The sequence below is a fragment of the Ceratotherium simum genome, chromosome 6, assembly GCF_057802395.1.
Source record: "Ceratotherium simum simum isolate JZ-2026a chromosome 6, ASM5780239v1, whole genome shotgun sequence".
Taxonomy (NCBI): Eukaryota; Metazoa; Chordata; class Mammalia; order Perissodactyla; family Rhinocerotidae; genus Ceratotherium; species Ceratotherium simum.
This window is the reverse complement of record NC_141905.1, coordinates 62,150,328-62,176,848: the sequence shown is the minus strand read 5'-3', so window position 1 is coordinate 62,176,848 and position 26,521 is coordinate 62,150,328. Positions and strand designations below refer to the sequence as shown.

At 42.3% G+C, this 26,521-nt stretch overlaps 1 protein-coding gene and 1 pseudogene across 7 annotated transcripts in view; one reads left to right on the top strand and one right to left on the bottom strand.

The window, feature by feature from the left end:
* The window catches only part of ARMH3 (armadillo like helical domain containing 3), a 190,645-nt gene extending 165,455 nt beyond the window's left edge, over positions 1-25,190 (top strand). For all 7 annotated transcript variants that reach the window (XM_087432488.1, XM_087432490.1, XM_087432489.1 and 4 more), the window contains 2 exons: positions 20,757-20,873; positions 23,436-25,190. In XM_087432488.1, coding sequence (XP_087288614.1) covers positions 20,757-20,873; positions 23,436-23,528 — 210 coding nt within the window. In that variant the 3' untranslated portion in view covers positions 23,529-25,190. The remainder of the gene's footprint in view (positions 1-20,756; positions 20,874-23,435) is intronic.
* On the bottom strand, positions 5,560-20,493 carry LOC147916882 (immunoglobulin-binding protein 1 pseudogene; annotated as a pseudogene).
* Positions 25,191-26,521: the final 1,331 nt, after the last annotated feature.

The following is a 26,521-nucleotide window of genomic DNA, read 5'->3' as shown; positions in this document are numbered from 1 at the left end:
AAAACAGTAACCTTTTAAAAGGCATCATCCTTTTTTAGCCTAAGCGGTTTGTGTCCACCTTTTGGATCTTTGTTTCCTAAAACAATTATGTTGGATGATTGTGCCTTGGAGAGATAAACTCAGGTTATCTTGGATAGAAAGTCACTGTAAGCATCCAGTGGAGGGAGGGATGCTCACTCAATAGGGTCTGTGATTTTGTTATCAGGTTGTTATTTGTTCTAGTTCCTGTGCTCTTGGCTTGTTTTCTTTTTTTCAGCCCACTGTGGGCTAAAGTGTTCTGAAAAAGAACCAATTCTTGCCTTTCAAGGAAGTTGTCAGAACCTGCTTTGGTCTAAGAATTCTCTGCTTCTGAGTGTCCTTGGTTAGTGCAATAAGACAAGGAATGGGTGTCCTAGCTTCAAGTTCCCCAGATTATTTCTTTTCTGTGCAAAAGTACAGAAATATGTGCTGTGTGCCAAGCCAGGGGCTATAAAAATGCAAAAATCATACCTGCCCTTAAAGACTTCACAGTATAAGAATCAGGACCACTACTTTCTAGCTTGCACCTTTGCCTGTGTGCTCTCTTGTAGACCTCACTCAGCTGATGTATTTTTTTTTATTTTTTTATTATTTTTTTAATTTTTTGTTTATTGCAGTAACATTGGTTTATAACATTGTAAAAATTTCAGGTTTACATCATTGTACTTCTATTTCTGCATGGACTACATCATGTTCACCACCAAAATACTAATTACAACCCATCACCACACACATGTACCGAATTATCCCTTTCACCCTCCTCCCTCCCCCCTTCCCCTCTGGTAACCACCAATCCAATCTCTGTCTCTATGTGTTTGTTTATTGTTGTTGTTATCTACTACTTAATGAAGGAAATCATACGGTATTTGACCTTCTCCCCCTGACTTATTTCACTTTGCATTATACCCTCAATGTCCATCCATGTTGTCACAAATGGCTGGATTTCATCGTTTCTTATGGCTGAGTAGTATTCCATTGTGTATATATACCACAGCTTCTTTATCCATTCGTCCCTTGATGGGCACTTAGGTTGCTTCCAAGTCTTGGCTATTGTGAATAACGCTGCAATGAACACAGGGGTGCATGTACCTTTGCAAATTGGTGTTTTCAAGTTCTTTGGATAAATACCCAACAGTGGAATAGCTGGATCATATGGTAGTTCTATCCTTGATTTTTTGAGGAATACTGTTTTCCATAGTGGCTGCACCAGTTTGCACTCCCACCAGCAATGTATGGGAGTTCCCTTTTCTCCACATCCTCTCCAACACATGTTGTTTCCTGTCTTGTTAATTATAGCCATTCTGACTGGCGTGAGGTGATATCTCATTGTAGTTTTGATTTGCATTTCCCTGATAGTTAGTGATTTTGAACATCTTTTCATGTGTCTGTTGGCCATCTGTATATCTTCTTTGGAGAAATGTCTGTTCAGGTCTTTTGCCCATTTTTTAATTGGGTTGGTAGTTTTTTTGTTGTTGAGATGCATGAGTTCTTTATATATTTTGGAGATTAAGCCCTTATCAGATGTATGGTTTGCAAATATCTTCTCCCAATTGTTAGGTTGTCTTTTCGTTTTGTTGATGGTTTCCTTTGCTGTGCAGAAGCTTTTTAGTTTGATGTAGTCCCATTTGTTTATTTTTTCTATTGTTTCTCTTGCCCGGTCAGATGTGGTGTTTGAAAAGATGTTGCTAAGACCGATGTGGAAGAGCGTACTGCCTATGTTTTCTTCTAGAAGTTTCACAGTTTCAGGTCTTACATTCAAGTCTTTAATCCATTTGGAGTTAATTTTTGTGTATGGTGTAAGGTAAGGGTCTATCAGCTGATGTATTTGGCATGCTTGCAGCAGCCCCTCCTGACCCTTTATAAACTTAGGAGGGGACAGATACCCTGTTCTCCTTGTTCCCTAGTGAAATATTGCCTCATTATAAATCCATAAAAAGGGGCCGGCCCTGTGGCTTGGTGGTTAAGTGCGCGCACTGCGATGCTGGTGGCCCGGGTTCGGATCCCGGGTGTGCATCGAGGCACCGCTTCTCCGTTCATCCTGAGGCCGAGTCCCACATACAGCAACTAGAAGGATGTGCAGCTACGACACACAACTATCCACTGGGGCTTTGGGGGGAAAAATAAAATAAATAAAATCTTTAAAAATAAAAAATAAAAAAAATAAATCCATAAATGGTTGGCTGATGACCTTATTTGGAGTGAGTTTCCACAAGAAGAGCCATGATCATCTCATATCTTTCACCCCTGCCTCAGTTTCCTAAAAAAGGCAAAAGCAGAACCTTTGTTAGGTGTCCTTGGTAAAGACAGGACCCTATAAGTCCCTGAGCTTGGCAAATCATTGAGGTTGTCAGAATGTCCAGGTAAGTACACCCACTTTAAAAAAACCTCATGTGGCTAGTGCTTGGCTAAAGATTATTCCAAACACTGTTGATTGCTACCTGGAGTCCATTTAATTTGTCAGGGAGGATTGCCAGGAGTGGAGGAGTGGAGGGGAGGAGCACAATGAGAGGAATCTTTGGCATTGTTGAAATACTAAGAATTCCTGGGTTAGAGTTAGAGATATCTCAGTCTGAATCATTCTTGCCCCAACCAAAAATGGAATAGTAAGACCAAAAAAGATATAAGCTTACTGCCATGGCCATGTATATTTTTTTGACTAGTCATGATTTACTGGACTTATTTTTTATCTAACTTTATTGAGATGTAATTAACATACAATAAGATATTTATGTAACCACCACCACCACCACCACTACCACTACCATAAGGAAAAGAATATTTCCATCACCCAAAAAAGTTCTCCTTTGCAGTCAGTCTTATCCTTGAGTCTGGGCACTAGGCAACCACGGATGTGATTTCTGTCACTATAGATTAGATTTGTCTTTTATAGAATTTCACATAAATTCATACTTGTGCTCTTTTGTGTCTGAGATTCCTCCATGTTGTGACACTCATAGGTATTTATCCAAGAGAAATGAAAATATATGTCCACCCAAAGACTTGTACACAAATGGCATTGTTCAAGATAATCAAAAACTAGAAACAACTTGAATGTTCATCAACAACTGAATGGATAGACAAAATGTGATACATCCATACAATGGAATATTATTCAGCCATAAAAAGGAATGAACTACTGATATATGCTACAACATGGATGACTCTTGAAAACATATGCTAAGTGAAAGAAGCCAGTCACAAAATACCACATATTGTGTGATTCCATTTATTTTGAAATGTCCAGAATAGGCAAATCTGTAGAGTCAGAAAATAGATTAGTGGTTACCTAGGGCTGGGGTTGAGTAGCAGGATGGGGAGTGACTGCTAATGGGTATGAGCTTGTTTTTGGAGTTCATGAAAATCTTCTAAACTTAGATCATGGTGATAGTTGCACAACTATGGGGAATATACTAAAACCATTGAATTGTACACTTTAAATGTATGAATTTTATGGTATGTAAATTATATCTCAATAAAGATGTTTAAAAAAAAAGAAACTGCCAAACTGTTTTCAAAAGTGGTTATACCATTTTTCATTCCAATCCACCACGAATAAGAGTTTCAGCTATTCCATATCCTTGTCACACTTGGAATTGTGAGTCTTTAATTTAGCCATTCTAGTGGGTATGCAGTGCTTTCATTACACTGCATAGATTATAGTTTTTAAAATTATCATTAATTTTATTTTGCATGATGACAAATTGAGCAGCTTTTCATTTGCTTATTGGCCATTATGTATCTTTTCTTCCATATCATTCGACTATTTTAAAAATTTAGTTGTTTGTCTTTTCGTATGTGTGTTATGAGTTTTTGTATATTCTGGATACAACTTCTTTGTCATATATATGTATTGCAAATACTTTCTCCTAGTAAGTGGCTTGCCTTTGCCCCTTCTTAATGGTGTTTTTCAAAGTCCAGACATTTTAATGCAGACCAGTTTTAATTTAATTAAATATCCATGAAGATGAATTTATTAATCTTTTTAATGATTTGTGCTTTTTTGTTTTATTTAGTAAATCTCTGCCTACTCCTAGTTGTGAAATTTTTCACCTATATTTTCTTCTATAGGTTTTATAGTTCTGACTTTTACATTTAGTGCTATGGTCTCTTTTAAGTTTATTTTTTGTATGGTGTGTGGTAAAAGTAAATGTTCATTCCACACACTCTACTCCCCCCCACATATTTAGTTGTTCCAGTGTCATTGTTGAAAAGACTATTCTTTCTCATATTGAGGTACCTTGGCACATTTGTAAAAAATCAATTGACCATATATATCAGGGTCTATTTCTGAAGTATCAGTTCTTTTCCATTGTTCTGTGTGATTAAATTTATGCCCTGCAATGTCTTGATTATTGTAGGTCTATAGTAAATCTTGAAATCAGGTAATGTAAGTCCTCTAATTTTGTTCTTTTTAACAATTGTTTTGCATATTCTAGGTCCCTTGCGTTTCCATATAAAGTGTAAAATTAGCTTGTCCATTTCTACAAAAGAAGCCTGCTAAAATTTTGATTGGAATTGCATTAACTCTGTAGATCAACTTGGGGGAGAATTGACACTTTAACAATATTGTTTTCAAATCCATGAACATAATATATCTCTCCATTTATTTATATCTTCTAAATTTTTTCATCAATGTTTTGTAGTTTTTTAGCATATTGTTTTGCACCTATTTTGTTCAATCTATCCCTAAATATTTCATTTTTTATGTTACATAAATGGTATTTTTAATTTTGATTCCCAGTTGATTTTTGCTAGAGTACAGAAATATGTGTTTTTAAATTGACCTTTTTTCCTGCAACTTTGATAAACTTATTTATTAATTCTTTTTTTAGAGTCTTTAGAATTTTCTGTGCTCACAATCATATTGTCTACAAATAAATTCAGTTTTACTTCTTTCTTTCAAATCTGTATGCCTTTGATTTCTTTTTCTTTCCTTGTTACACTGACTAGAACCTCCAGTACAATATTGAAGTGGTAAGAATAGACTTACTTGCCAGATCTTCAGGAGAAAACATTTGGTCTTTCATCATTAAGTACTAATGTGTTAGCTGTAAGTTTTCGTAGATTCCCTTTATTCGATTGAGGAAGTTCCCTTCTATTCTGAGTTTGCTGAGAGTTTTTATTGTGAATGGATGTTTAATTTTGTCAGTGCTTTTTCTGTGTATATTGAGATGATCGTATAGATTTTTCTTTTATGCTGTTAATATGGTGACTGATTTTTTTTTTTTTTTGTAATAGAAGGGACTTTTATTATTTTTTAGAGAGAATTCATACAGTCATTGATTATACAGAGCCATTTCTCAGTACTTTTCTTTCCACTTAAGAAAATGGAATACACCATGATGAGGATAATAATGCCAAAACAAGACTGCTGGCTCATCATCTAGGATACAAATACACACTTAATTGTTTGACACTTTATTGAATGCAAAGCATGATTAAGCGTCTTTGCTTTTGTTGTACACAGCTGAAGCAGGAACCCAGGGAGGGGAAGACCACACAGCTTTCCTTGGTGGGGAAGATGGTGCGCCCCTGCAGTCCCGTCTTGTGGGACGACTAACCCATGTTCTGTCGGTTGCCATAGACCCTAGAATGGGTGTCCTTCCAGTCATCCCATTCCCGAGCTCTGTGGAGTGTTTGCTCATCCTCCACTTCCTCCTTTTGCTGCTGATCTTTCTGTTGCTGAGCTGCTTTCGTGAGCTCTGGTGTTGTCTTGGCTATTCCCTGATCTGGTAATGCTCCATATTTCTGATGCTGCTCATACCAGTCATTCACCGTCATAGTTGCCAGACTTGGATAACCAGCTCCAAATACTTTGGTTTGGGCTACATTCCGAGTGAGAATGAAGGGTTTCATGGAGGCCTGTCCTGACGAGATGAGTGAGAAGTTGATGCCTCTTTTGAAGAGTCTTTTTCTTTCAGGATCTTTATCTCCTGATCAATGCTCTCAATCTCTTCTAAGCTGATACCAATCCACCTTCGAAAGTGAAGAAGTTAATATTCACGAACACGCTCATCATCTGCGTGACCACTTTCCACAGCAGATTTCAGTGCAGACAACCTATGCTCCACCTCCTTCTTCTGCTTGTATCTCTCTATTTTAGCCTGTCTTTGAGATGCCATAGCAACAAGGCTAGGATAGGCCATGGAGGAACTAGCAGTTATTTTCAGCTGGGTTGTTCTTGGTTTTGGGCAGCTCAAACTCTGCCACATGGTGGTATTGGCACTGAGTTAAGTAGTTTAAGAAGTGTTCTCGAGCCCACTGCAAATGATCTAGACGCTTGCTGGGGTTGACTTGTTTCATGGTGAGCACTCCTTGAAATGCTGGCACCATCAGATACTTCAGGTCAGTGGAAGCAATCTCTTCCAAATCTTCATTGTGGCTGGAAAGAGCAAAGAGGAGCCTTTGAAGCCTGGTTGGGCATTCAAACTGCAGCCCTTGCTTCCTGGGGGAGGGGACGGGAGGGGAGCTGATTTTTTAATATTAATCCAACCTTACATTCGTCAGATAAACCCCCTTTTTTTTTTTTTTTTAAAGATTTTTATTTATTTATTTTTTTCCCCCCAAAGCCCCAGTAGATAGTTGTATGTCATAGTTGCACATCCTTCTAGTTGCTGTATGTGGGACGCGGCCTCAGATGGCCGGAGAAGCAGTGCATCGGTGCGCGCCCGGGATCCGAACCCGGGCCGCCAGCAGCGGAGCACGCACACTTAACCGCTAAGCCACGGGGCTGGCCCAAGATAAACCCCTCTTGATCATGACACAGTATTTATTTTATATATTACAGAATTTGAGTTGCTAATATTTTGTTGATTATTTTTGTCTCAGTGTTTATGAGGGATATTAGTTCCTAGTTTTCTTGTGATGTCTTTGTCTGGTTTTGGTATTAGAGTACTGCTGCTCTATAAAATGAGTTGGAGAGTATATCTTCCTCCATTTTTAAAAAGAGTTTATGTAGGATTAATATTAGTTCTTGCTTAACAATTAATAGAATTCACCAGTGAAGGCATCTGGGCCTAGAGTCTTCTGTGCGAAGAATTTTTTATCCAACATTTTATTATGAAAAATTTCAAACATACTGTAAAGTTGAAAAAATTGTACAGTGAATACTGATATAACCACTACTTAGATTCTGTCATTTAGATTCTGTCATTTGCATTTTTCTATACTTTATCACATATCTGATCCATAGTATGAATCTCCATCAATCCATCTTATTTTTTATGCATTTCAAAGTAAATTGCATATATCATTATACTTCTGTGGGAAGCATTTTAATTATTAATTCAATTTCTTTAATAGATTTAGGGATAGTCAGGTTTTCTACTTGTTCTTGGGCCAGTTTGAGTAATTTCTGTCTTCAAGGAAGTTATTCATTCACATAGGTTGTTGAATTTATTGGCATAAGTTGTTCACCATACTTTCTTTTTTCCTTTAAATACCTATAGGATTTATCATTCATGATATGGGTAATGTGTGTAAGTTTTCTCTTTGGTTCTTGATCAGTCTGACTAGAAGTTTATCAATTTTATTAATCTTTTCAAAGAATCAGCTTTTGGTTACATTAATTTTGTTTTTTTCTGTTTTCTTTTCTTTTTTATTTTTTGTGAGGAAGATCAGCCCTGAGCTAACATCCAATGCCAATCCTCCTCTTTTTTGGTGAGGCTAACATCCATGCCCGTCTTCCTCTACTTTATGTGGGACGCCGCCACAGCATGGCTCGACAAGTGGTGTGTCGGTGCACGCCTGGGATCCAAACCTGGGAACCCCGGGCCGCCGAAGCGGAGCGTGCACACTTAACTGCTGTGCCACCGGGCTGGCCCCTGTTTTTTCCTGTTTTCTATTTCATTGATTTATATGATTATCTATGTTATTGCCTTCTGTTTGCTTTGGTTTAATTTGCTCTTTTTTTTCTCATTTCTTAAGGTGGAAACTTAGATCATTGATTTTAATTCTTATTTTCTAATATAACAATTTAGTGCTATAAATTTCCCCTCTGTTAGCAACATCCCACAAATTTTGGTATGCTCTGTTTTCATTTTCACTCAGTTCAAAATATTTTCTCATTTCTTTTGTGATATTTAGAAATGTGTTTTTCATTTCTGTTATTTGGGGATTTTACTGATAAATTTGTTATTAATTTCTTATTTAATTCCTTGGTAGACAGAAAATATAATCCATATGATTTCAGTCCTTTTAAATTTACTGAGATTTGTTTTATGGTCCAGCATATAGTCTGTCTTGTTGAATGTTCTATGTGCATTTTAAAAGAATATGTATTGTGCTGTTTTTGAGTAAAATTTTCTATGAATGCCTTTAGGTCAAGTTGATTGGTAATGTTTAAATCTTCTGTCTTTACTGATTTTCTGTCTACTTGTTCTATCAGTTACTGAGAGGAGCATTGAAACCTACAACTGTAATAGTAGACTTTTCTATTTCTTCTTTCAGTTCTGTCAGTTTTGCTTCACTCAGAATTTTGAAGCTCTGTTATTAGATGCACATAGATATGGAATCGTCGTCGTCTTTTTTTTTTTTTTTTTGGTGAGGAATATTGGCCTAGAGGTGCTAACATCTCTTGCCAATCTTCCTCTTTTTGCTTGAAGAAGATTGTCCCTGAGCTAACATCTGTGCCAGTCTTCCTCTATTTTGTATGTGGGACACTGCCACAGCATGGCTTGATGAGCAGTGTGTAGTTCCACGCCTGGGATCCGAACCCACAAACCCCGGGCTGCTGAAGTGGAGTGCGCAAACTTAACCACTACGCCATTGGGCTGGCCCCTAGAATTTTCTTCTTAATGAACTGACCCCTTTATCATTATGAAATTTCACTATTCTTGATAATATTCCTTGTTTTGAAATCTCCTTTGTCAGATATTAATATAGCAATTCTACTTTATTAGTATTGTTGTATAGCATATCTTTTTCCATCTTTTTACCTTCAACCTATCTGTGTCTTTATATTTTAGGTGGATTCCTTTTAATTGGGTCTTGATTCTATATCCAGTCTGACAGGCTCTGCCTTTTAATTGGAGTGTTACCTTTAATTTACTTATTGATACAGCTGAGTTAAAATCTGCCATCTTGCTTTTTTTTTCTATTTCTCTCATCTGTTTTTTTATTCATTTTTTTCTTTTTCTGCCTTCTTTTGGATTAACTTAGTATTTTTTAGTATTCCATTTTATGTCCACTATTGACTTTTTAGCTATACCTCTTCATTTTATTTTTTACTGATTGCTCTAGGGCTTACAATATGCATCTTGAACTTATCACAATGTACCTTCAAAATAATGTTATATAACTTCGTGTAACGTGTAATAACCTTGCAATAGTGTATTTCCATTTGCCCCCTTCTCTTGTCCTTTATAGCAGTGTTGTCAAACATTTTTCTTCTAGGTTTGTTATAAATTTCACAATACATTGTTGTTATTTTTTGCTTTAAAGAGTCAATTATCTTTTTCCTCATTTTTAAATTTATGTAAAAGTATTTTATATTCACCCATGTATTTACCATTTTCAGTGTTCTTTATTCCTATTATAGATCCAGATAATGTAACTTTCCTTCTGCCAGAAGAAATTCTTTTCACATCTCTTGTATTACAGGACTGTTGGCAATACATTCTCTCAGATTGTTTGTTTGAAAAGGTCGTTATTTCACCCTCATTTCTGAAGGATGTTTTTGCTGGATATAGAATTCTAGGTTAACAGTATTTTTTTCTTTTGGCACAGAGATATTCCATTGTTTGCTGGCTTGCATAGTTTCTGACAAGAAGTGTAAATTCTTACCTTTTTTCCTCTGTGTGTAATGTGAGTTTTTTTCCATCTGGCTGCTTTTAATATTCTCTCTTTAACACTGATTTTTAGCAATGTATTATGATGTGTGTTATATTTCCATTCTGCTCCTTATTATGTTCATGATTGTCTTTAAAGATTTTATTTATTCATTTTTTCCCCCCAAAGCCCCAGCAGATAGTTGTATGTCATAGGTTCACATCCTTCTAGTTGCTGTACGTGGGACTCGGCCTCGCGCTGGACGGAGAAGTGGTGCCTCGGGGCGCGCCCGGGATCCAAACCCGGGCCGCCAGCATCAGAGCGCGCGCACTTAACCGCTAAGCCACGGAGCCGGCCCCATGATTGTCTTTAAATACTTGAACATATTTATAATAAATATCCTTGTTGCTAATTCCATCATCTATTTCTGGGTCTATTTCTATTGACTGATGTTTCTCTTGGTTATAAGTTGCATTTTCCTGCTTCTTGACATGTCTGATAATTTTTTATCAGATGCTGGGCATTGTGAATGTTATGTAGTTGAATGCTCAATTTTGTTGTGTTTATTAAATAGTATTGGACTTTATTTAGGAAGGCAGGTAAATTATTTGTGAGCAGCATGATCTTTTTGAAACTTTGTGTGTGTGTGTGTGTGTGTGGTGATCTTTTTTTCCTCCCTATAATTGACATACAGCACTGCGTAAGTTTAAGGTGTACAGCATAATGCCTTGACTTATATAAATTGTGAAATGATTACCACAGTAAGTTTAGTTAAGATCCATCATCTCATATAGATATCACAAGGAAAAAAACATTTTTTTTCTTTGTTTTTGGTAAGAACTCTTAGGATTTATTCTCTTAACAACTTGCAAATATACCATACAGCAGTGTTAACTATAGTCATCATGTTGTACATTACATCCCCAGTACTTACTTATCTTATAACTGGAAGTTTATACCTTTTGACCACCTTCATCCATGAAACTTCTTTTAAATTTTTGTTTGGGTAGGTGTAGAGTAGCTTTTACTCTAGGGCTAGTTTAGTTCCACTATTAAGGTACAACTGTTCTAGTGTCTCTTTTGAATGCCCTAGGTATTCAACAGCTACTTTTCATTCTGGTTGATCAAAATTCAAACACCTCCCAGTCTTGCGTGAGCCCTGAGAATTGTTCAGCTTACAAATCCTCAGTCATTTTTTTAGTCCAACCTGGTTGAGTTTTACCCTACATGTGTAATCTTTATTAGCAACAAATTCAATGGAAACACTATGCGAATTTCTGAAGGTCTTGTCTTTGCCTAACTCTCTCCTCACTGGTAATCTGTCTCACAAGTTCCAGCCACCTTTGCCTCCCTAAACTCCAGTGTGTCTCCTTAGCCGAGCAAGACCTTCATGCTTACCTTGTTTTCTTTCTCTCAGGATTCCTGTCTTGCACTGCTTGTTATCCAGTGTCTTAAAAGTGTTCTTTCTTTACCAGTTCTCTGTTACTCCATCATGACTGGAAGTGAAGTCCTGAACTACTTTAGAATATTACAGTATACTCGGAGTTACCCAGCTGAACTTTTTTTAATTTTATGCACTTTTCAGAGAACCTTTCTATGCGTTAACTATTCATATATATTGTCCCATTTAACTTCATTCTTTTTCTTTCTTCCTCTTTTTTAGGGCACTAGAGGGGAGAGTCTTGAATGAATATTGGAAAAAGTGTATATAGTGAGCATTTTAACATTCTTTTTAAGATAACCCACTAAAGATATCTCTTCCCTTTCTCCAGTTTTTGCTTCTATTCTTGGGCCAGGTCCTAGCTTTAAATTGATCATTTACAAAGGCTCAACCCTTAAATCTCTCAAGACAGGAAGGAGAATTGAAACATGAAGCTCTGAATAGCTGATATTTTGTCCTTGTAACTGTCTGCTTGGTCACTATACCTCTTTTAGGCCATGTCCATCTAAACATGGACCAAGTTTTGTCCTGTATAGAAGGTTAAACAGACAGCATTTGAAGGAAACTAATAGTCTTCTGCGGGTACTAGATACCTTGGAGCTCATGAATCTAATTGTTTCTTCTCCTTGTCTCCTGAGATGCAAATCTCTTGGTTACTGGTTGGTATGCAAACAAGTGCTAAAAATAGCTCAACAAGTCTTTGAACCTGGCTATTCAAAGATCACCGTATATATTTGCTTAGATTGTTTTGAACAGTTATCTAATGAGTACACTGCACAGTTGAGCTGAATTTGTGCAGTTGAAATTCGTTGCTAAATTGAACACACCTCAGAATAGCCTTTCAGAATGGATCAAACCTGATTTCTGAGAAATTGAAACTACAGGTTGTGTGTTTGGGGAGTAAAGTGACATTTTTTCCCACCCTTTCAACCTTTTGCTGATCTTTTGTGCAGGACTTATTTTTTCAGTGTCCTGGCTGAGCCTGATCAATTTGCCCTTCAGGTGATATGCCCTGATGGAGCCTAAGCTGTCAGTACCAGAGTCACAGACCTGTCAGAGCTAATGGCCCTCCCCGCAGCTGCTGTATCAGGGGCCCTGCTATGCTGGTGAGAATTTTGCACTCAGAATTAGCTGACACAGTAGTGTAAATTGGAGGAGGTGGTAGACAACATAGAAGAGACTTTGGATTTCTTAATTTTCTCCATTTTAAAAGGTAGGACGGGCTGGCCCAGTGGCGCAAGCAGTTAAGTGCGCACGCTCCGCTGTGGCGGCCTAGGGTTCCCCGGTTCGGATCCCGGGTGCGCACCAACATACCGCTTGGCGAGCCACACTGTGGGGGCATCCCATATAAAGTGGAGGAAGGGGCCGTCCCCGTGGCTTAGCAGTTAAGTGCGCGCACTCTGCTGCTGGCGGCCTGGGTTCAGATCCCGGGCACACACAGATGCACTGCTTCTCTGGCCCTGCTGAGGCCGCGTCCCACATACAGCAACTAGAAGGATGTGCAGCTATGACCTATAACTATCTACTGGGGCTTTGGGGGAAAAATAAATAAAACAAAATAAAAAAAATAATAAAGTGGAGGAAGATGGGCATGGATGTTAGCCCATGGCCAGTCTTCCTCAGCAAAATAAAAGAGGAGGATTGGCAGGTGTTAGCACAGGGCTGATCTTCCTCACCAAAAAACAAAAGGTATGACACCATTTCAACTGGGCTGCCCATTCACTGGTCAGTTTTGCAGCTGACTACGACCACACTTAGCACTACTGGCTCAACCCTATATGTGGTGTGGGTGTGCCCTTCCGTGGTGGTTTATCTTGGTTCTACATTTTGCTTATTAGCTCCTTAAAGGCAGGATTGGCTCTGAGGGCTTTAGAGCCTATCAGAGTGCTGAGAACAGTGATGGGTATACTGTAATGGTCTAACTCTAATCTTATCACGTGGCTCTGATTGAGAAATTCCTTTCCTTTTTGGTTGGGCCTGAGTGTTACTAAATTAGTACATAACCATGTTGAATGTTTACTGTTTCTTATGACTCGTTTAGGCATTGTGGAAAATCTATAATGTAACACTGGGTCTCTTCCTACAGGGTGCTGAGAATCTAGCTGTGACACAATTTCAGTAAGGAAATCAGTAGTAGTAGCATGTTTGTTTCTCCAGGAGAGGGCCTGCCACTCTGCCTGTCTACACCTGCTAATGCACAAACCCTAAAGCAGTGTGTTCTTTCCTCCACAGGAAATCCCTCATTGGGAAGCCTGCAGAAGACAAATCGCTTCCAGAAAGTGGGGGAGGGGAGAGTTTATTTATGGCAGGGGTTGGAATTTCATGTCCTAAAAAGCAGTTATTCATGGAGTCATATTAAAATGAAAGAGAACAATAATAATAATAGCTGTGGTTATTAAGAACTTTCTATGTGTCAAGCAGTGTGCTTGGCGCTCTATATATATTGCCTTATTTAATCCTCACAACCAGCTCTATATGATGAACATTATTATTATTCCCATTTTACAGATGAGGAAACTGAGGCTCACCCAGCTCCACCCTGCTAGTAAATGGTGGAGCTAGGACATGAGTCCAGGCAGTTTGACTTTAGAGCTGTACTTTTAACTATGTTATCTTGAAAATTATTAGCTATTGGTTGAAACTTTTTCAGAGCCCAGGCACAAGAGACCCAGTAGTGACCCACCAGGTCTTTACTTGGAGAACATCTTTGTAGTGCTTCTTGTTTAGTTCACTAGTCCTGAATTTGGAAGAATAAATTTGGATTATGGAGGAAGAAGAATTGGGTTTTTGCTTCTCTGTCATAGAATTCCCCTTCCAAGCTGTCCAACACCTGACCACCACTTAATTATTGAGAATGCCACTGAGAGGCTGTCCTTAGACTGGTGAAATTGCAAGATTAAGGACAAACCTTTATTGCTTCTGGGAGAAAAGAGGGTTGTTCCTCTTTGGGAGATACATAATCATTTCTGGGGAAGGTCTGGTTTTGGGAAAGTAGAAGAAAGATGGGAGGCTAGATAAGGTCCTTTGGGACCTTTGAGAGAAAATGCAAGATCAGACCTCCAGTTTCTCTTCAGTCTCTTGCAAAAGTTTATAGAGCATTTCAGCCCTATAACAAATCCAGAGAAGTGAGTTAGGCAATGCTTTTCGTAGGTCATTCTCATTTTTATAGGAAAGGGTATCTTCCTTTGAGTTTGAGGAAGTTTACTGGGTATTAGAAGGAAAAAGGTTTCAGCCTTCTTGGCTGAGAAATGGCATATTTGACTTATGTTGTTCCTCCGCGGACAATGGGAGGGAGACCTCAGTCTGTATTACCATAAAAACTGCCTGCAGCTACTTGGCCCTTCTTCTCCTCTCTGGCAGTCCATTTGCCACTGACCATTATTGAAGGCCTACTCTGTGCTCAGCACTATTTCTTTTAGAGAGAAGACATTATGCTAGAGCAGTGAACAGTTTAGAGGGGTGGCGTGGAGAGGAAACCTGATTACTCAGACATTCTTGGTTCTATGGGCACCAGGATAGGTTTGTCTCGAATCCGGAACCATTGTGAGAGATGAACTTCATTTCCAAACAACTTGCTGTGGACCAAACTCATTATTTCTCCATCATCATCTTGCAGAATAAGCAGTACCCAATCAGCTCCCTCTAACTGATGAGAGAGAGAAGAAGAGGCAGTGTTCAGACTTATGCCTGGTGATGCTCTTGTTTGTGGTTTCAGAGCTCCCTCAGGCTATTCTTTCCTACTTTGTGGACGAAATGGGGCCAAAAAATTATATTCTCTAACTAGTGAATAAACATCTGAAATATAGCAAATGACCAGAGTCTGGTGGAAGAGATAGATGGAGATTATCATGAAAATCCTCTAAAAAGCCTTCATCTTCTTTCCTCCTTTTAACTACTATATCTGTTTCAAATCATCCAGAGATTGATTTTTCTATGGTTAGGGGTTTGGCAGAGTTAAAGCCAAATGGCATGGAAGTGGGAACAGAGTGGTTACAGTCTCTTTTGGAGAATGGAAAATTGGCCTTGAGGTATGAGCATTCATTGTACAGTCATGCGTTGCTTAACGACAGGGATACCTTCTGAGAAATGTGTTGTTAGGCAATTTCATCCTTGTTCGAACATCATAGAGTATACTTACAGAAACATAGATGGTATAGCTTACTACACACCTAGGCTATGTGGTACCAATCTCATGGGACCACTGTCATATACATGGTCCATCATTGACCGAAATGTCGTTATGCACAGAACTGTAGAAGGGATTCATTAAATCCTTTTAACACCCCACCCCAAGCCTAGAGACCACCTGGTGGCTGCAGCCAAAGAAACCCAACTGAAGATTAAAGACCTTCAAATTTCAAGCTTCTAAATGAGTACTGAGCAATTACATAGCAACAAAAACCAGATTTTGCTGATGAGTTTGCAGTGGTCTCTAAAGTTTACACCAACTACAACAGGGCTGAGCAGGGTCTTCAGCTGCTACTGGTGTAAATCGACAAGCCCTGGAGCCCTGAGGACCTGGTAGTCATTAAAGCTCAAACATCAAACCAGGCCTTCACCAGGTTACCATCCCAGCTCGCCACAAATCATGCTTCCCACTTCTTAGGAGTGAGTTTGAATTCCTTGAATGTTTGTTATCTGAAAGATCAAGTTTAGGCTATAAACTCACGAATGTGCCCCAGGTTAGACTAGTCTGCCAGTACGGGAAGAGCACTGGATTGAGAGTCAGAGAACTCTGTTGTCTAATCCCAGCTTTGTGTCGTCGGGCATTTTACAGTCTTTCTGGATATCTGTTTCTTCATCTGTGAAAGGAGAGCCATGGATTAGGTAGGTGACTTCAAAGGTTCCTTCCTTTGAAAAACTTTATTTCTGTGTTCTTTAAAGGAAGAACTATTATTCCTATGGTTCTGTCCTTATGGTAACACTTTGGCAAAAAGAGGTATGGTTGCCTTCCACGTCACTATCCTCAGATATTAGTGATGACTCCAGACTCTCCTGGCCACCATTTAACCACCTGATTCCTCTTATTTGAATACATCAAATACTTTCTATTTCCATTTTTCCTCCTTGTTTCCATCTCAATAAGCTTCATTCATTTGGCACCTTCTATTTGCTAGATCCTATCATTTACATTTTTATGTTTGTTTTATATATTATCTCTAATCTTCATAATATAAGAAAATATGATGATGATGATGATGATGACTGTTTTACAGATAAAGAAACTATAGCTCAGACAGTTCAAGGTCATATAACTAGTAAATGATGGTGCCGTGATTTGAACACAGGTTTCTCTAATTCCATAGTCTCTTTCCATTACTTCCCACTGAAATCTTGATCGATTCCATTTTCCTATTTTTAAGTCTCAGTAAGTTTCTCTATTGGTGTCTTGTGGTTTCATCCTCATTTGGCAGCCTGACCTCTAGGGAAGGCCATACATGTTGCCCTTGCTGGGAGTGAGCTGGTGGCAGCCTTACATAACTTCCCCCAAATAGGTTATACTGTAAACATCAGTTCAAATTGAGAAGAAGGTAATGAACACTAGTTTGCTGTCAGTTCACATTCTATTACTTAGTTGTCCCCTAATTCTCATTCTTCTGAGAATTCAGTCCAACAGAGTTTTGTGACTAAGCCATTTTTTAGGCACAGGGCAAAGCCCTCTGACATCAAAATTGGATAGCCAGATTGCAGGAACTTTTCCAACTTGGCGATTCTCCTCTGCTGCTATCTTCAGGCTAGAAGTTATTTCCTGTTTCGAAGGCTCTGCTAAAAGCAAAAATGGAGTACAGACTACTGAATAGTCTGTGGGGAATGCTTATCATGTGTGCTAGGGAAAGGGTGTGTGTGTGTGTGTGTGTGTGTCTGAAACCTCATCAGCAGTTTTGAACTAACTTTGTGCACTGGGATCTCTCACCTTCCTGATCCTGATGTGGGCAAGAGCCTCACAACCTGTGTCATGCAAGGCCAACCTCTATGGGAATTTCTGCTCAGTTTCTCTTTAGTATAACCTGAATTCTCTTGCACTACCAAGATTGTTAAGGTTGGCAGTGGGTACTGGGCATTCTCTGACTTCTGCGTGATGCATTGCAGTTATACTCAGGACAGTGGGTTCATTATGGGAAGCCAGCTTTCATAGAGAAACTGCGTTTCCTCTTCACCAGAATCTACCATAGGCTGAATGAAGATGTGCAAGGCCCTAGCTCCTGACTTATGATTAGAACTATCTGAGGATAAGCATAACTAGCAAATGCGCTTTGTCACTAGAAAGAAGCTTTTATCATGAAATTAGTAACCATTTATTGACTATTCATTATGTGCTAGACATTGGACAGTCATCTCATTTCATCTTCACATCAGCCTTATGAGGTAGATAGTGTTATCCCCATTTTGCAGATAAGGAAACTGAGGCTCAAAGAGATTAAGTAATATGTATAAGTTTACATAGGTAAATTAGTGGTTGATCTGGGACCAAAATTTGGTTCTCTCTGGCCTCAAAGTCTATGTCAGGCCCTTCCTCTCCAGAGACCTCAGAGGAGGAGTTTAGGTCCTCTCCCCCACCCCCGCAACAGTTTGTTCTCCCCTCACCTGAGACAACGGTTTATTAAGGCACAGAAGAGGGCATAGGACCTTTGAAACTGAGGCCATTTGTCTTCCACTGAAATCCAGAAGATGTTCCTTTGTGGTGAAGAATCATTTATGTACATAGGATATTTGGGATAGTTTGAAATAGGTAGGTACTTCCTGGGCTGTGAAGATAGTTACTCTTGAGTCTGAGGATCTGTCTAGGTAGCTGTGTAGCCATTGAGATGATAATGTTTTCATCAATTGTATGTTACTTTCAGGAACTCAAAACTTTTATTCCCATGTCATTTTAGGAAGGTGAATTCAAGTTCCATTTTATAGAGAGAAGGGCTGAGGTTCAAAGAGGTTAGGTTAGTAAGAGTGGGACTCCCAGTTCAGTTCTCTTTCTATCAGGCCGCTTGCCAAGACCCAGGTTCCTGTCTACTGAGGGTCACAGGTGGGGATGTAAAGACTCCTTAGAAAGCATGTGGCTTGTAGGTGATTTACTGACTTTGGAGCTACCTTGAGCTGAAGTGATGGGCATGGTTCTAGAAAGCCCACGAGCCCAACAGCTGATGAAAGAAGGTGGGCTTGTGCTTGGAGATAGACTGTTACCTGATGTATTAGGGAAGGATCTCAGCCTAGGAGGTGCGTTTGGAGTTGCCAGGAATCCAGAGACTGAGGTTGCAAATTACGATGAAACCTAAGGCCTTTAGGCACAAGGGCTCTGGGAGATTGCCTTCTGCCTAAGTGCTGTCCTTGCGGCTTCCCAGGTCAGTGTTGAGTGTGAGGCCCAAGTGGGACATGTTCCTAAAGTCTGAAGCTACAGAAAGCAGCTTTTCCAGACTAGGCCAGGACCCCTGGTGCTCCAAAATCTCAAAAGAGCTGGGGCCCAGACCTGAGCCTAGAATATCTTCTTCTCTTGGGATTTAAGAGAAATGATGAGGGCAGGAGATGGCAGAGTCTGGATGAACTGAAGGGCAACTTTCTCCTGGGTAAAAGAGGAAGAAAGGTCTGGATAAGAGGAGAGCCAAGATCATGCACTAATTCCTGCCAGGCCTCTGGTTTCCTTCCAAGGAGCTGATAGCTCAGGGGCCTTCTCTGCTTTCACCTCCCTGCAAGAAACTGAACTAAGCTCTTCTGGCAAAAGCCAATTTTACTGGGAAAGGAAAAATCCCTGCTCGGAGCAAGATCTTAGAACTTCTTCTCTGCTCTGGCAAGAGGAGAAAGCCCAGGTAGGTGATCAAGGCAGCTTGGTCTGAGGCTCTCAGGATGTAGTATCTCTTGACATGCTGCACTTTTTTTTCTCAGAAATTGGCTTCAACATGGTATTTGTCTTTTGGCACCTGACATCCCTCAGGGAAGGCTGAGCCCAGGTTGCTGGGTCATAGTCATTGCTGAGGCTGCCCAGAGTTCAGGGTTTGAGAAAGCATATATTATTCTGTTCTGCCTGGTTCCTGGGGGCTGGTTCCATCTTGGATGAATTTTGCCTTTTTCTGGGCTTGAGCCATTAACTTGTGAGCCAAGACCTTGGCTGTAGATATTCTAGCCAGGAGCACAGCCCATGTGCATGAGAAAGCCAGATTACTTTGTGGGTGACTCCCGTTGCTGAGTACGGTCCTTCTGCTGAAAGAGCTGACAAATGGAATTAGAAGCAAAGGAGCCAGCCCATACTAGGGTCTGTGGGACACAGCCAGGGAAAGTGACCTTGAGGATGTCTGGGGGGAAGGAGTCTGAGCCTGGAGCTTGGGCTAGACCTTTGCCCTAGCTGTCCCTTCCCCCCAAACTCAGGGACACAAGCCTGTGTTCTCGATCCATGCTCTCTGCTCAGGAATTTTTAGTGGGCAGAAGTGTTTCTGAATTGGTCAGAACAGCCCAGAGTCACCTTTGCACCCCTCAGGAGTCCATCCTCAGTCCGTCTGACCAGTCCTGACTCATTTATTCCCTTCATCCCTACCTCCTGTTAAAGTTAAGCCTCCCTCATCACTCACTCGTTCCTTTCAAGCTTCCTACTGAATTGGGAGCTCTCCATGACATCATAGACTTCCCTCCCAGGTCAGATCAAGTTGCAGAAAAGCTGTTACCCAGATTACCAGAGTGAACAGTCCTTCCCTCTCCTGGTCTCTGCTTTCTGCCCAACTGACTGCTTCTAACTTGATATAGTGCCTCTTCCCCGAATTATCCTTGCTGTTGATTCATGGTCTTATAAACTTAAGTCACATCAGGACTGGCTATGGTAGTCCTTTCCTTTTGGAACCACAGAGATCCAAGGTTCCTAGAGTCAGTGGAGGTCTGAATCCCACTCTCCCCCAGCCCCCAGAAAGTCAGAGAGAGGCGTGGTGGGGGAGAGACCCCTCATCAGAACAAAAGATGCGGTTAGCTCTAGCTTAGTTTGGAAAGTGTCCCTTAACACTCCAAGGCTGGGATGCCCAAAAAGTTTGATCCAGGCAATAGATAGGAAGACTAGGTTGGCATTGACAGATGAAAACAAGTGGCAGATGGTGCTGAGGAACATCCCGGGAGTAAAGAAATGTGGTTCCCAGAAAGGGAAAGGGAAGGAGACATTGGCAAAGTCTTACTCAGCAACTGTGACAACCTGGCCAGAGAAAGCTGCAGGATATGGCTGAGAACACATTTATGGTATCAGGATACTGGTGAGCTCATACACTCATGTTCTGTTACCTCTTCTCATGCTCTTTTACCATACCCAGAGTAAATAGTCTTGGTGGCCAGGCTGGAGTGGTCAGGAAAAGGGAGGAATGGAATAGATTAGAAAGTGGTCCAAGAAACCTAAGGAATTGCTCCCTGTGACTAGGCTTTTTTCTGGGTGATAAGTAATGAGCAAGGTCTCCTGGGGGATGTTGCCCTGCACTGAATCCAACCCAGTAGGGCAGCAGCAGGGATGGGGGGACCAAGTGACCTAGAGTTTGCATGGCCTAAGCCCTGCCTGGCCCTTGACCTCCCCCAGGTGCTGGAGGTAGTGCGAGCCAACTATGATACGCTCACACTGAAGCTGCAGGATGGCCTGGACCAATATGAGCGCTATTCGGAGCAGCACAAGGAAGCTGCCTTCTTCAAAGAGCTGGTAAGTCTGCCCCACCTCCATCTCTGCCTATGTCTCCTGGGAGCCCTTTCCCAACCACTGAGTTCTGCTATGCAGGTGGGCATCTAGGGAACAACTAGTTAGTCGAAGGCTAATGAAATAAGACTTGAGGAGTCTGCTGGGAGGGGGTGTGTAACTTCTCTCCCAGAGTGGTCCAGGACCAGGCAGTGAGAGAAGAAGATATTCCCCACGGTACTGGTGCCAGGCTGGGAAGGGTGAGAAGCCTGAGGCAGCATTGCCCACCTCTCTTCTGTGGCCATGGAGACAGCCCTTGCACAGCTCCAGCTGGGCCTGGGGTTTGACGTGTGTTCCCAAGGTCAGCTCTGGCTCATTACTCCTTATCCTGTCCTCAGAGCAACTAATGAGAGTACAGTCATGCGTCACTTAACAACAGGGATACGTTCTGAGAAATGTGTTGTTAGGCGATTTCATCGTTGTGCAAACATAGAGTATACTTACACAAACCTAGATGGTATAGCCTACTACACACCTAGGCTATATGGTGCTTATCTTATGGGACCACTGTCGTATATGCGGTCCATCGTTGACCAAAGCGTTGTTATTTGGTGCATGACTGTAATTGATTCTTCTCCTTATGCAGTCGCTTCTTCCTAAATTCCTAACTGGCTCCTGGTCTGAGTGCCCTCCCAATCTAGTTCTCCAGTCTTCACTCCCTATCACCGCTCCCAGTTTCCAATCACTCAGCTTCCTACAGCCCTCACCCTTGGCCACCTGGAGCCAGTGAGCATTTGCTCTGCCTCCTACTCCACCTCCGGTCCACATCTTCACAGAACTGGACTCTCCCTGTTGATGGTTCCTTTCCTGCCCTATAATCAGAGCTGCTATTAGGAAAAGCTCAGCTTCCCAGTAGTCCTGCCACTCGCCCTGCCGCATTGTATGCCAACATCCTGGCTGGGGGCCAAGACCAGGACACAGACAGGCCTCTGTACCTACTTCCCATGTCCTCAGACCTCCCACTGGTGGGACAGAACTTGCATCAGCCCAGCTCTTACTTCCCATGTAGAGTCCATGATGAAGGTGCTAGATTAAGATCATCTGTCTTGTGCTAAACATAGCCCAACTCTGACCCCCTGACATGAAATTCCTGGGATTTTGGACTTCCCCAGGGTGAGGAAGATATGCTCCAGAGTGAGTTAGTTGGGAACAGGGAAGCCATTAGTATAAGGAGATAGCAGAGTAGAGTATTTTTATGGGGTGGTCATCAAGTCTTTAAGTTGATGTGGGGCAATTACTGGGGACCAAGACTTAACGAAGAGAGTAAGTTACTGGAAGATGAAGAGGGTTGTGGAGGAGAGAGTTAGAGGAGCTCTGTCTCGAGGCTCTTTGGCACTAGCAGCTCTGTCTCGAGGCTCTTTGGCACTAGCCTCTGCTTTGTTCAGTTCTCTTTCTATCTGTACCTCTGGCACAGGGGAGTAAGAGGGTCTGGTTGGTTTTGGAGCTAATGAGATTGAGCTGCCTGCTGTTTGCCATACTGCCCTTTTCTCTGCTTCCTGCCTAATGACTTCATTAAGTTTTCCATAGCAAAGCAGAAATCGAAGGAAAGCTCCCTGGACTTTGGGACCCAGGATAGATGCACATTCTTTTTCTCATCCCTCCTCCTCTTTGTCTCTCATACAACGTTCACATCTATTTCTCATGCACGAATCTCCTTCCAGAGTCTGCTGGATTCCTCTTAGAACTCATTCAGAGTAGGGAGTTTGGCCTTCTGACCCCTTTTCCATGGGGCTTTTTCCCTGCTGACACAGGCAAGACTTCCTGCAAGGTTCTCAGTCTGTGGGTAGGCGTGTGAGGTAAGCAGTGGGGACACGCGAGATATACCCCAGACTTTCCTCTAAAGTGTGGGGGGCATGTTTGTGCTATGGAAAGAGTACTGGACTAGGAGTTAAGAAACCTGAGTTTTGCCTGGGACACACTAGCTGTATGACCTGCTCCTGGTCATTGGCCTCCTTGGATCGTATTCTTGTCATCTATGCCAGACAAGGGCTGCATCTCTAAACGTTCTTTCCAACCCAAAAAAGTAAATAAATACAAAGGGAGAGTGGGGAGACTAGAAACATATCTGAAGAGAGGTAGCTCCAGAGCATGAGTCCTCTGGCCTCAGTTTCTCCCTCCTCCATCACACCACTGACCAGAGCAATCCCCCTTTTGCAAGGCTGAGGCAAGGACAAAGACCTTACCTCAGCCCTCCTTCCTTGTCTGTGTTGACGTCTACCTCTTCAGGTACTCAGATGTAGATTTTTAAGAAATCAGGGGCTAGGTTATCTCTGATCACTTGATGGATAGCTCTTCTCGCATCCACTCGAGTTTCTGTCTCAGCCCCTCTTCTTTTTTTCCCACTGTTTCAGAACTGTTTGCTTATTTGCCTGCAGGGATGATAGCTATTAAGCGTTCATTTTCTAAGAGAGAAACTTCTAGCACTGCATCTTGCCTTGTGCCTCAGGCACTACCCTCTACTGTTTGTAACTGACTCTCTCTTGTTTTCTCTCTGCCTGTGCCCTCCTGCCTCCCTCCACCCTTTCCCAGGTTCGATCCATTAGCACCAATGTCCGGAGAAATCTGGCCTTCCACACACTCAGCCAGGAAGTCCTGCTCAAGGAGTTTTCCACTATCTCCTGAAGCCACACATACCTGAGCAGCCGCTGACTGCCCTTACTCATGAGGCTCCTGGGCTGGAGGGGGGGCGTGAGGGGAGAAGGGGCTGTCCCCAAGGTTGAAAAAAAACACAGATACCAAGTTCTCTTGGTGAAGGCCCCCCCCACTTGGACAGCAGGGGCCAGGAGGGGCAAGCCAGGGATAATCTTATTTGGGGAGGGATGGGTGGGCACAGGGGGAAGCCTTCAAGAATGTGGGGAATTCCAGGGTAGGCTCCCTGGACACCCCCTCATATTTCCAATTGAGATTACAGGTTGTGGCTACTGACTCATTTTCAGGAGCTGTTGGGGCAAGCCTTAGGATGATGCCTGCACTCTGAGGGTCAATGGCTGTCCTAGGCTTCTGAAAACAGACTAACTCTCAGATGTAGGTGGAGCCAATTCTGCTTCCTTTAGGCCTGGGGGTGAGCTGGGCTTGAAGTTTGTGTCCCCTGCCCCAACTGGCATTCTGTCCAGTCGGTTAGTACCCTTAGCTCAGACTTAGGGTAGGGTAGGAATGGGATGCCTTTTATCTATTTTCTAAATTCAGAGCTGACTCCTCTGGGAGACTGAAGATTAGAATCTGCCCAATGCTCTGCTGTCTGGTCACCGCTTTCTGGATTTGATTCTTGGCATCAGGAGTACCTGTTAGCTTTCTCCTGCCTTCCAACCTATTGACTCATCAGCACTATAGGGTCACAACCTTAGCTTTTCATTTTCAATCTGGTTTAAATTGTCTTTAGGGTGTGTGTGTGTGTGTGTGTCCATGTGTGTGTCTGTGTGTATATGTGAGAAATAAACATTGACAGGTTTTCTGGAGCCCTCAGGTGCCTACTTTGCTGGTTCCCTTTCCAGCAGCTTCTCCACCTCCCTAGCCACCACCTCCTCTGGAAGCCTCTCCTGCCTCTGCTGAGTTCCCCTCCACGTGTTCCGCCCCCTTACCCGGCTGGTGTTTATATCCAGCCTGCCTGAGAATTTCCTCTGGGGAGGAACCTGTTCCTGCTGTGGTGTGGTGCCTGGAAGGGAGAGAACCTGCTGGGGGCAGGGTGCCCTCCATCTGAAAGAGGCCAGGTGAGCATCATGGAGAAGCCATTCTGTCTACCTGTATTCTGGGTGGAGCCACAGGCAAGTCTCCTGACCTTTGGGAAGTTGGCCCGTGGTTCCTCCTCTGGACAGCCTCCATGGGACTACTGTAGACGTTCCCTACCCAACAGCTGCCTCCTAAGTAGCTGCTGCTCTGATAGCCTCTCTTTCTAAAGCACTTTCTAAAGCCCTCAGGATGGCAGGGAGCAAGCAGCATAGGAAGAATCTGGGAGTAAGTGCAGGAATCCAGCAGTGAGAGCAGGTCTGGGACCTCCCTGGCTGCTATTCCACTTAGCTTCAAATCTCATTGGGATACTTGCCCTCCCTGGGAACCAGAATTCTGGCTCCAACATTGAGCAGATATGCACTAGTTCCAGAGAATCCACTAACATGCTGCCATGTATAGATGTAGATTCTTAAGAAACCAGGAGCTGGGTCATCTCTGATCACTAGATGGATAGGTCAGCCTGGGGCATTTAGTGTTTTCCACAGTGAGAAACCCCACAGGAGCTGGAGCTGGAAGCTGGTGGCAAGTTGAAGTTATTAAAAATTGATTTGTATGGGACAGTCTTTTTAGTGTCGTTTTTTCTCTCTCTTAATCTCTATTACCCAAAACTCATTTCTTAAAGACAGAGTTAAGGTAATCCCCCAGGTACTGGTCCCATCTGGTTAGGGGACCCATGCCTATCCTTATAGACTCTCCTCCTGAGTCTCCTGGGCCTGCTGGAAGCCAGTTCAGTTCAGAGATTTGTAGCCTCCCTTTCTCCTGGGTGAAAGGAGGAAGAAGAGAGTTCCCTCATCTCCAGACTTGGTGTTGAGGAGGTCAGCCAGCCCATTTGGGCCGTTTCTGAATTCATACCAGCCTTTCCTATGAAATGAACAAGGGCAGGTCTGGGGCATGAGGCAATAAGCAAAGAACTCCTTGCCCTCCATTGTAAAGGCCCATGTCTTGGCTCATTGACATATACCTATTCTAAGAACTTCCAACAGGAGTCCCATCCTCTCCTAGAATTCAACCCCACAAGGAGCTGCCCATGCTCTGTCCATGTCCCAGTGTCTCTGCCAGGTCTGTGGAGGACCCTCCAGAGTCAGGGGGGAGCCAGGAATAGGGCATTGCTCCCAAAGACAATCCTTCTTCAGCTGCTTGTCCCCCTCTCATGCCTGAACTCCCACCACAATTCCTGCTGGGTTAATTCAGTCAAGTGCTTAGAAATAAAATGCAATTAAAGAGATTAAATATGCTGGTCACTTGAGCTGAAGCTTTCAGTCTCAGAGGAGCCACTGGGCAGGCAGGATTACCTGGGACCTGCCACCATGCCATCTAGACCCACCAGACACTGCCCACCCCCATCTTCATGGTGGGTGGTGGGGTCTTGTGCTAGGAGCCCAGGAGGCATCCTGGGGAAGGTCAGACATGTAGGCTCAGTCATTCAGTAGTCATTCCTGGGAGCTGGAAGTAGCCAAGCTTTATGCTAGCCCCTGGCTTCAGAAAAGGAGCTAACCTAAGAGAAGGGGGCCTCATAACAAGGATATTTCTTCCCCACTGTATCCTCACCTGGATCCCCAAATCTTCTGGAAAACAGAAGGAATCTAGGACAGGGCAGGTAACAGAAGAGAGAAGGGCAGGAAAGTTGAAAGCAAAAAAAAAAAAGGAACAAAAGAGCAAGAAAGTCTTAAGAAACTGACCTGGTTCACTTTCTTTTCCTTTTCTTCCCAGTTGGCCCATGGGGGTCTTTAGATCAGGGAAGAAGGCACCCTGAGAGTGAATGGGGCCCAGAGACAGGGCCCTGGAGTGGGTGAGGGTTGGAATCCTTCTGAGAGAAGAGAAAATTAAAGTCCACTGGCCTGAGGTGAGCCTGTATTAGAGCCTGCATTGACCTTTCCTCTGCATCCTCA